This window comes from Phocoena sinus, chromosome 9, assembly GCF_008692025.1.
Source record: "Phocoena sinus isolate mPhoSin1 chromosome 9, mPhoSin1.pri, whole genome shotgun sequence".
Lineage (NCBI taxonomy): Eukaryota > Metazoa > Chordata > Mammalia > Artiodactyla > Phocoenidae > Phocoena > Phocoena sinus.
In genome coordinates, this window is record NC_045771.1 from 76,505,720 (window position 1) to 76,517,118 (window position 11,399).

The 11,399-nt window shown below is 34.3% G+C and overlaps 1 protein-coding gene across 2 annotated transcripts in view; it reads left to right on the plus strand.

The window, feature by feature from the left end:
- The window catches only part of SLC25A40 (solute carrier family 25 member 40), a 58,956-nt gene that overhangs the window by 43,856 nt on the left and 3,701 nt on the right, over positions 1-11,399 (plus strand). For both annotated transcript variants that reach the window (XM_032643697.1, XM_032643698.1), the window contains 5 exons: positions 1,207-1,331; positions 1,996-2,169; positions 6,152-6,261; positions 8,709-8,790; positions 11,058-11,138. In XM_032643697.1, the coding sequence (XP_032499588.1) occupies positions 1,207-1,331; positions 1,996-2,169; positions 6,152-6,261; positions 8,709-8,790; positions 11,058-11,138 (572 nt within the window). The remainder of the gene's footprint in view (positions 1-1,206; positions 1,332-1,995; positions 2,170-6,151; positions 6,262-8,708; positions 8,791-11,057; positions 11,139-11,399) is intronic.

Below are 11,399 nucleotides of genomic sequence, written 5' to 3' on the forward strand. Positions count from 1 at the left end.
CAGATGTTTACCAAAAGTCACATCATTTGCACAAACCAACCTAGACAAGCTGGTTTAGTGCTCCAGACATACAGAAAAACCTTGTTATAGGGAACATTCCAAGGGCTAAATTCCTTGGGGGTGACCAGAGGTCAAGCAGGCAGATAGGTCCTCCTGAAGATACAGATTAGAGCAGCTGGGCCTGCTGTGTTCACTTTGGTGCACAAGCATAACTTTTCTTTCATGTTCAGAAATTAAGAATTTAGTGTTCATTTGACTGTTTATTTTACTAAAATAATGAGAGGTATGGTGCTATGTATACTTTCCTTTTCCAGATAATTATAATTCTCTACTAACTAGCTATTACATGAATTAACATGACAAGCTAGTAAGGCTGGGTGTAAAAATCCCATAACATCTTGACTTCCTCTGCCTCCTTTCTTTCTAATTTATCTTTTTATAGAGCAAATTAGTCAGTTTTGAGGCATATATTCCAAACAGTGCCTGAGGTTATAAAGTTAGCGGTAGATCCAAGAGCAGCAGTCGGTCTTACTCCTACATTCTACACTTCACTGTAGAACATTAGGCATTTCCATGTGTGGTCTGTTAATGTCCTTGGTTAGGCCATAAACAGACTGGTTTTTTGTTGCATTAATATTTATGACATGACAGTACCTGCAACTTTGTGTTTAATTAATGACTCCCTCTTAATATTTTCATTTAAAAGAATAAGTCATTGGAATTTCCTCAAAACTCTAGTATATATAATTCCAGCGACGTTAACTGCAATTTATTTTCAGTTATAAGTAGGTATGGTATATGGTCCACAGCTCAAAAGAATTTTACAATTGTGCTGGTACTTTTGACTTTAGTGATTTTCATGTTATCGTAATGTAGTTGGGAAGGAAGACCAGAAACAGAGTAAGTCAAGGAGATAGAGAAGTGTCCTCATTTGTCTTTTCCTATTTATGACCTAACTGGGTGCTCTGTAACACTTAACTTCTCAACTACAATATAAACCTTTGGAGAGCACATACCTACTTTACACCTTTTTGTTGCCTAACTTAAACACTAATAAGTTTTTAAATTAAAAAAAAATTGATCTCATGGCTGATTTGTTGTGGTTTTCAGCTTATATAAAATAGAAGAATTTTATCTTATATTTAATAATAAGAATATGCTTAAGCCTTTGACAATGTTGTACAAATCTTTTTGTGTTTCTAACAGAGTGATGGCAGTTCCTGCCACAGTTATTTATTTTACCTGCTATGATCAATTAACTGCTCTTCTGAGATCTAAATTAGGAGAAAGTGAAAGCCACATACCAATTGTTGCTGGAATTGTGGCTAGACGTAAGTAATAAATTACTGTATTTTCATTCTGATTTCTGCTTAACGCTTGTTTTAAAATTTTGATATTCATAGAGAATTTGTTTAAAGTACAGAGTATTGGTAAAGATATATTTTGCATTGTAGTTTGTACTGATTTGTTGATATCTATACTCTGGAAGTCATATTGTATGGTGATTGCTATCAGAATGAGATGGGATCAACCTATCCCTGTCAAACCTTGGACAGAGATTTGAGATTTTAGACTTCAGATTCTAGATTTTAGGATGATAACAGATAGCTGTCAAATTAATGCCAACGTCTTTAATCATTTTCCTTATAGACTTTGAGGTTCATAGTTTAATCATAAGGAAATTTGCCTCTGCACAGAAGGACATTTTTCTCTGTGCAGTGGAAGTGAGGTTTGTAGTAGTCCTGGTTGATGTATAAGGGTTGTGGAACTGCTCTTGAAAGAGTTGAAACCAGAAAGAGTAAGGTATGTGAAATAGCTTTATCAAGGAAAAAAATCTGAGCCAGTATGGTTGGTATCATAAGATATTTGATTTTAAGGTTTGCTTCATTTCAGAATAAAAGCTTAAAATAAAAAAATGCATGAAATATTAATTTTTGCATGTGTGTTTTCATAATGCATGGCTTTATTTTTGTTGTATTTGTTTGTTTGTACTAGTTGGTGCAGTAACTGTAATAAGTCCACTGGAATTGATTAGAACCAAGATGCAATCTAAGAAGTTTTCTTACGAGGAACTGCATCAATTTGTCAGCAAGAAAGTGTCTGAAGATGGTTGGATTTCCCTCTGGAGGGGCTGGGCTCCTACTGTTCTTAGAGATGTACCATTCTCAGGTAGGGTTTATCTGCAGGTTTGCCTTACATATCACTTTTAAATCAACTAAATTTTAAACCCTTTAAGGCTAAAGATATCTTCTTTAGTGACCACACACTCCTAGTTCAGTGTTGGGCTCTCAGATCTTGGTAAGTATTTATTGAATGAACAGTTTCTAATTCAAGCCTGGCTTTCTTTTCTCTTTGTGTTTATGTTTAATTTCTTTTTAAACATTAATTGGTGTGTATTCGTAGTTAGATAATGCAAAGTACCTTTAAAATTAAGTCATAATTAGTAAGATAAGTAAAGTACTACAAATCAAGACGTTATAAAATACATTTAAGGGGGCTTCCCTGGTGGCGCAGTGGTTGAGAGTCCGCCTGCCGATGCAGGGGACACGGGTTCGTGCCCCGGTCCGGGAAGATCCCACATGCCGCGGAGCGGCTGGGCCCGTGAGCCATGGTCGCTGAGCCTGCGCATCCGGAGGCTGTGCTCCGCAACGGGAGAGGCCACAACAGTGAGAGGCCCGCGTACAGCAAAAAAAAAAAAAAAAAAAAAAAATACATTTAAGGGACTTCCCTGGTGGTGCAGTGGTTACGAATCCGCCTGTCAATTTAGGGGAAACGGGTTCGATCCCTGGTCCGGGAAGATCCCACATGCCGCGGAGCGACTGAGCCCGTGTGCCACAACTACCGAGCCTGCGCTCTAGAGCCTGCAAGACAACTACTGAGCCCATGTGCCACAACTACTGAAGCCTGCGTGCCGCAACAAGAGAAGCCACTGCAATGAGAAGCCTGCACACTACAACAAAGAGTAGCCCCCGCTCGCCAAAACCAGAGAAAAGCATGTGTGCAGCAACGAAGACCCAATGTGGCAATAAATAAATACATACATACATACATATATTTAAGACCACCTGTGAATTATATTGACTCCTACTTTTTTCAGTTATTAAAGATAAAAATCTCCCCCACTGAGTGTCCTGTAGGAACTGTTATAAATCAGATTTGAGATTGTTCTAATCATTGAATTATACAAAGGGAGAAAAATCATGGTAAGAAGTGCAAAAATAACAAATAACTTGTAGAATGTGCATACTTCAGTAGTGTTGGGTTGGCCAAAAAGTTCTTTTGGGTCTTTGGTAACATGGGAAAATCCCGTGGCCAACCCAGTATTTCTCTCGTGAATCTCAGAGGTTTCCATTTAAAACCTGGAAGATTGCAGCAATATTTACAATAGCCAGGACATGGAAGCAACCTATGTGTCCATCGACATATGAGTGGATAAAGAAGATGTGGCACATACATAGAATACAATGGAATATTATTCCGGCATAAAAAGGAGTGAAGTTGAGTTATTTGTAGTGAGGTGGGTGGACCTAGAGTCTGTCATACAGAGTAAAGTAAGTCAGAAAGAGAAAAACAAATATTGTGTGCTAACACATATATATGGAATCTAAAACAAAAATGGTTCTGAAGAACCTAGGAGCAGGACAGGAATAAAGATGCAGAAGTAGAGAGTGGACTTGAGGACACATAGAGGGAAGGGTGAGCTGGGAAGAAGTGAGAGAGTGGCATGGACACATACACACTACCAAATGTAAAATAGATAGCTAGTGGGAAGCAGCTGCATAGCACAGGGAGATCAGCTCGGTGCTTTGTGACCACCTAGAGAGGTGGGATAGGGAGGGTGGGAGGGAGACGCAAGAGGGAAGAGATATGGGGATATATGTTTATGTATAGCTGATTCACTTTGTTATACAGCAGAAACTAACACACCATTGTAAAGCAATTATACTCCAATAAATATCTTAATAAAATATAAAACCTGGAAGAAATAATTACTGAGAACGCTTGTATTAACATTCCTTTCTTTTTCCCTTTGAGTTACTCCTTTTCTTGGGCTGTCATTCACATCTCTGCATCTTTCCCTTTCCATTAGTATTTTTCTTCAACGTTTTGTGTTCAGTTATGCTTTTTAGAAACATAGATTCCTAGACCAATACTTTTTCATTTTTTTAATTATATTTGATACATAAAAAGTAATGAAGATATAAATTATGCAGTGCACTAATAAAATGGACACCTGTGAAGTCACCACTTCAATATATGAATTAGAATATTGAATTTTTAAAATCATGAAACCACATATGTCCACCTCCACTGTTACTACATCCTCAGTGGTAACCACTTACACTGAATTTTTATCGTTGGATTTCTAAAAAGTAGTTTTACCATGTATGTATTACTGCTAAATAATGTTACTGACTTTTGCCTATTTTTGAGGTTTATAACTTATTTTACTCAAAAATGTAAGATTCATTCTTGGTTTTCATGTGTAACTGTTTTGTTTTCGCTCGTGTTTATGTCTGAGAAAACAAGTAAACAGTGCTGTGAACATTTTTTTTTAAACGTGTATGGGTGTAAGAATCTCTTCAGTTTTAGATTTGCTGGTTCATGTAAAGATACACATTTTAAATTTCATGTGGTAATATCGAACCCTTTTCTAAAGTGATTGTGCAGATCACAACCACCATCTTCCTGCTGCTTCATTTCAAACCCTCACCAGCACTTTTATTGCCAAAAGTTCTTAATTTTTGTTTACTTAGTAATATAAAATGGTATCTCACTTTAACTTATGTTTCCCTGATTATTAATGAGGTTGGACACTGTTTCATTGGCCATTTATTTATCCATAATTGATTAGGGATTACGGCTGAAATAAGTATTCATTTCCTCCTCGTATGGGTAGTTATCCAGGCGTCATTTATTGAATAACCATACCTGCTGCCGGGATTTGTTGTGTCACCTGTCGTATCAAAGTTTCACATATGCGTGGATGTGTTTCACTGGCCAATTTGTTTAACCCTGTGCTAACAGTACAGTACTTCTAAATTAAAGTGCGTAATAAAATCATCTTCATGATACCTTTTTTTGTTTTTGCCGTAGGAATGTCCTTTTTCTTTATAACTCTTAAAGTCTTTTAGTAGAGATTTAAAATTTTCTTTATAAAGGTTACATATACAACCTTTTTCTAACATTCATTTATAGGTACCACTCACGCACAACTTTCAGTGCCTGTTTTAAAAGACCTATTTAAACAAAAGCTGTCTGAATCTTTGTGCCTGCTGCAGTGTTACTGTCAATTCTTGTCTGTTAGCTTATATTCAGCTACTTGTAAACTCTTATAGATTCTAATTTGCCTATCTTTTACGTTTTCTATGTAGACAATAATATGTAAATTGTAACTACTTTATTTCTTCATTTTTTAATAGTTACAGCTTTTGTTCTATAAATACTGTGCTTCCTGTGCTGCCTAGTACAATTTTGAATAGCAGCGATAGTGTTGCATCCCTATCATTCTCCTCATTCTAAAGGGAATAGTTCTGTTGTTTCACCATTAATAATTTTTGCTACAAGTTCTTGATGCATATCCTTTATCAAGTTGGAGAATTTCCCTTTTATTCCTAGGTTTCTAAGAAATTTGTTTGGTTTAAATGAAAGTGTACTGAATTTTATAAAATGCTTTTCCATCATTTTTAGATGATCATACAGTTCTGTTAATGTGGTATATGGCATCTAAAGCGCTTATTATGTTTACTGCCTTTGCATTCATCAGATAACTCAGTTTAGTCATAGCATGTGATCGTTTATGAGATAGTCTGGCTTCAGTTGCTGATTATTATTTTTTATTTTTTAGGATTTTTACATCAATGTTTATGAATGAGATGGAACTATACTTTTCCTTTCCTCTCCTGTCCTTGTCAGGTTTTGAAATTAAAGTCCTACTTTTTACTGATGCATAGTTTTTTTGTTTATAAGAAGACGACTAGAATATTATTGAGAATTTTTTTTTTTTAAATCTCGCCTAGTATGTGTCTAAGCAGAAAGCAAGGTGTGTCAAGACTAGAATTCTCTTTCCTTTAACATACAGTATTCCTTAACTATTTAAAGTCCACATTTAATTTCTAAATATGTGTTCATCTCCTTCTCTGTTTTACAGCAATGTACTGGTATAACTATGAAGTTTTAAAGAAGTGGTTGTGTGCAAAATCTGGTTTATATGAACCGACGTTTATGATCACCTTTACTTCAGGGGCATTATCTGGTTCTGTAAGTTTATTCTTTTGTTGTTAATATTCCACAATAGCGATAATTGTCTTACTAAAATAGAACAAAATATTATGTAGCATTTCATGTCTATTGAGATAGTACTTTGGGGCTGCAGTGCTTTAAAATTTTTATAAGTATTTACTACCCTATTTTGAAGATAAATTACTAGCCATTAAGTATTTTAAAATGCATTTTATATCTGTTTTTATTATATTACAAATACATTATATTTTTCTGAATCTTTTGGATTTGTTAGATTACAGTTGTGATAATGGTAAGAGTTTAAATAGTACTTTATTCTTTACAAGGTATTTGGCAATTTGGTCATTAAATGCCAGTAGATCTGGTTAGTTAATATTTTATGGAGTGTCATCTCATATGTATAATCGGATTGAGTAGAAGGAATTTCATCCTTTGCTGCTAATTCCTGTTTCTTTGGGAACATTTTGGCTGAGTACCTCTTAAAAGAATTTTAATAAAAGTTATAGTCAGAAGGGAGAAATCTCAAATGACCATTTTTGGGTAGTAGAGAGTTCACCTTTTGCCACCCCTCCACATAATGAAAAGTTGTGTAGTGGACTTCCTTTATGCACATTCTCATCTCCATGATCTTGGCCACAAAGAGCTTTCTTATACCCACATACTTAGAAAATGAATTTGTGATGACACAGAGTGATGTGCTGACATACTGGAACCAAATGAAAACAAGAGTGAAGGAGCATAGTGAGGTCATGGAGACTTGCAGAAAAATACTGGAGTAACTGTGTCAGAAAACCTAGGCCAAGGAAGCCCCTGAGATTGTGTTCAAAATTTAGACGTGAATATTCCCGGGTGTGAGATCTTATCAAATTAAGCCTAGTGGGGTATAAAACTATTGAGGTAAAAGAGCAATTCTTTGTAGCAATTTAAGTAGTTAGAATACCAGCAAAATCTTTTATCTTTCTTATTTGTGAGGTGATTAAAAGTAACCTGATTTTATTTTATTTATATATTAATCCAGCATGAATGAAGAAAAAACAAGTACTATTTATATTTAGAGATTCATAACAGTTGGAATTGTAGAACCAATTCTGTACTTAATGCTTTACATCTTAAAAAAAAATGGCTATATATCCTATAGCCATTGAATAATGGCTATAGGCTGTTGTCCCAGCTTTCCAGTAATATGAAGGAACGTTCTCTATTCTTCTACTTCTGCCTAACATAGAAAATTTATTTTAAAAAATTTTAATGATTTAGAAAATACTGCTGCCTTTTGACTGTTACCAAATAACAGCAGAAAAAGCACATCGGTGGGACAATGTCCAGGCTTTCTGTCAGAAAACAAAATAGCCTAAACCATATCATTCTACAAAGTGTCAGGCTCATACCACATTGCTGCTACCTTTGATACTCCCGTTGGCCCTCCCTATCCAGAGGTTCTGCATCTGCAGAGTCAACCAGTTCGATTCCTGATTGTTGAATCCACGGATGCAGAACCGCAGATATGGAGGGCCGACTCTACTGCACCATTTTATATAAGGGATTTGAGCATCTGCAGATTTGGGTATCTGTAACCAATACCCCCCGGATACTAAGGGACAACTGTATGTGTTAGATTGTGGAGATGGAGACACAATAATTGATTTTGTCTTACCTGAGATCTTTGAAACTGATTTCAAGAACTTAAATCTTTTAACATTGACAGGTGAAATAAATATAATGATTTTAAAGGGTATTTTATGAGCATATTGGCCAAATGTGAGTTGGGAAGCAAAAAATAGAGACCAGGTTTTACTTTGTATGATTGTTGTATCAAATATTATGAGACATTCTACAGGGAATTTATTATTTCAAAAAACCTTCATTGCTTAATTAGGGCATTATGAAAATAATTGTTAAATTGATTCATTTTGAGGTAAGTTTTTAAAAATGTGACTTGTGAGCTACATTTGATAAATATGTTGAAACCTATAAAGAAAAGGTATATAGAACTAAAAGTACATTTTCTTTATTTAAATTTAATTTTTAATTATATTTATTTTAAAAACATTTGTTGGACAATTTTAAATGCTTACTAGATACTTGAGAATTTCCACTTTAAAATATTGTACCTTCATATGTAGTAAAGCAATAATGGAACACACAGGAGCATCAGAAAATGTGAATACTGGTTTCAGAGTCAAAGAGGTCTGGTTGGAATTCTGACTCTGCCACTGATAGTTGTGTGACCTCAGGAAAATAGGGGAACTTTTCTGAGACTGTTTACTTACTCCTGAATTTTGGGAGGAATATGTAAGACATATATCTGTTTTCTTTAATAGAGCTTCTTTTAAAATACCTCTGGTTTCATTTTATGTTTCAGTTTAGCTGTGATTTTTATTACTATCCTTATTAAGTAATGTGCTAATTAGAATATTAAAATACTTTAGGAAAAATAGATTTAAATCAGTTTTACTTTTTGTTAGTTTGCAGCTGTTGTAACTTTGCCATTTGATGTGGTAAAAACACAAAAGCAGACACAACTTTGGATATATGACAGTCGGAAAAGTAAGTGTAATGAATTTACAACATTTTTAAGATGCCATGAAAAATTTTTCTTTCCGGATACTAAGTTAGGAATATCTAAAATAGAGAAAACAAGACTTTTTTTTCCTTTGTTACCTTACTCTTTATTTATCTAACTCAAACTAATACACGGTCAGAATGGAATACCCAGAAAAAAATACTCTAAACCTAAACAAAAAATTTAAGAAATCTTAAAGACTATGTATGTTGCCTGCCATGAGTTAAGTCTCATACCTGCTATATAGAAGATTAAATTATGTAAGTAGTCTTTCAAATAAATGTAGGCAAACCAGGATGAAGGATAGGCAATTACTGGGAAACCTTTTTTCTTAGTGCATCTTGTTTCATTAGTATGCATACACATTTCGTTGTTGTTGTTGATTTTTTAGCTTCCCTTCTTTTGATGTGTTTTCTCTGCCTATTATCCCATCTACTTCTTTATAACCTATAATTTCTTCCAGAACAAGAGCGTACTGTTAGTTGCTTCTACTAGATCCAGTCTGTCGTTATTATAGAAAGTATAGCAAGCCCACTGGAAATGGGGCTTCGATTGTTTCTGAAACATACAATTGTTAGGATTTGATAAATTTGAATGGTCAGTAGATGAGTGTTTATTTTATTGTTGTCTATGCTTGAAATATTTAATAATCACGGTGTTTCCTTACACTGTAAGAAGTTGCTTATCACCTGTAGGATTAGCTCTTTGATGTTGGATCTTCAGGCAGGAGATACTTTCCAGGTTCTGTTAGAGGTCTGCAGTGGCTTACCTCCAGTTGATAACTCTTTCTGTTCTTTCTCTTTTACATTAATTTCACCCTGCTATTAAAATAGAGACCAGTCTGGGACTTGAGTGCTATAAGATTAGAAATACCCAGCTACTTGGCCTCCTTTCTTCTACCAGTTGTTTCCAGAATTTAAATGAAATAATTTAAACATGAAGTATAAGTTACCAACTTGTAAAGTTTTTGTCATTGACTTTTTTTAGAAAGTCAAATTCCAGTCATAAATATTTTGTTCTTGGTTTTAAAATGTGTATGTAATTACTATATTTATACTTACACTACTTATATTGATAGTTTAGCTTCTTAAGTAAATCAACAAGACCTCATTTATCTTCATAGGCAGAGAATCTGATATTTTATATAAAAGAAATTTTGAGATAATGAGCCCCTCTTCATTAAGTGGCAAATTCTAAAAAGCTGTCTTTCTCTAATTTTTCCTTTTCCTAGGCATGCTTAGTAATACACACTTTAGTCTTTCTTCATAACAGTTGTCATCATTGTACACATTGATTACTGTAGAGTTTCATAATGCAGCTCTCAGAAGCTAGTGAGGATCACTGAGGAGTGTTTGCCCAACATTCAGTGGTCTGAGACCACGACTTTGAAATCTTCAGCTTCACAGTTTTCACATGGTAGTATGCCTACTTCTCGGCCGACTTTTTTCACCTGTTGCATCTAGTAGTCTGTGGGCTAGGCCAGATGTTTGTAATCGTTGTGTAAAATGAAGGTAAGCAAACGTTATGTATGAACAGCCTGTTCATGAGGTTTATGTTTGAACTTCAGTAACATCTGTTTTTGTTGTTTTCAAAAGATATATAAATTAGTTTTTACTGTGTTCCAGATAGTTGAGTAATTGCAAATAAGTGAGATGTTACTGTTAGTTACAGGAAAAATCTTCCCTTTGGAGGAGACAGTGCTGCTTTAATTTATTTCAAGACTGGTACATCTAGTATTCAGAAAGGACCTCACTAGAGAGGAATGAACTATTTTCCTCAAAACCTCTTTTTGGGGAAAAAAATTTTTTTTTTAATGTATGCAATAAAAATTCATGAAAAATGGTTATCAGGGCTTTACTTTGGCTTTGGGAACCCCATGAAGATTTCTGTACATCTTTAAAAGTTTTCATTATGAAAGATTGTTAAGATGTGGAAAAAAGTACAAAGGATATACATACCACCAAGCTTAAGAAACAAACATCATCAATTCAGAAGAAGTCTTCTGTATATTCCTCCTCCTTGACTGCATCTGGTCCTATGTACCTTAAAACTTATTGCCTTTATGATTTTTTCTTAATGAATCCAGCTATTAAAAATAAGATTTAAAATAGCTCTTTAGGTAAACAGATCTGTTCTTACTATAGTGAAACGATATACCACAAAGGCCATAAACACTCTTTTATGTGTCTTATCTGTATTAGAAATTAAGTGGTAATTTATAATAGCATCATTTCTTTATTTTAACACTTAGTTTCTATGCCTTTGCAAATGTCAACGTGGGCTATAATGAAGAACATTGTTGCTAAGAATGGATTTTCCGGATTATTTACAGGTAAAAATATTTCCTTTATCAAACCATTGACTAAAATGATTACTTTTAAAAAAAAAAAAAAAAAAAGATTACTTTTACCTTTAAATCTATCACCTTCCTAAATTACCTTTCAGTAGGAAATAACTGAAAATATTCCACATTTACTATTTCCTCCTAAATATCTTTGCTATAAAAGTTTAAAAATGTTAAATAACAGTAGATTTACTATTGCTATTTCTAGAGGAGTTGAGGAATGAGCAGTTTGGCTTCTCTGACAACAGT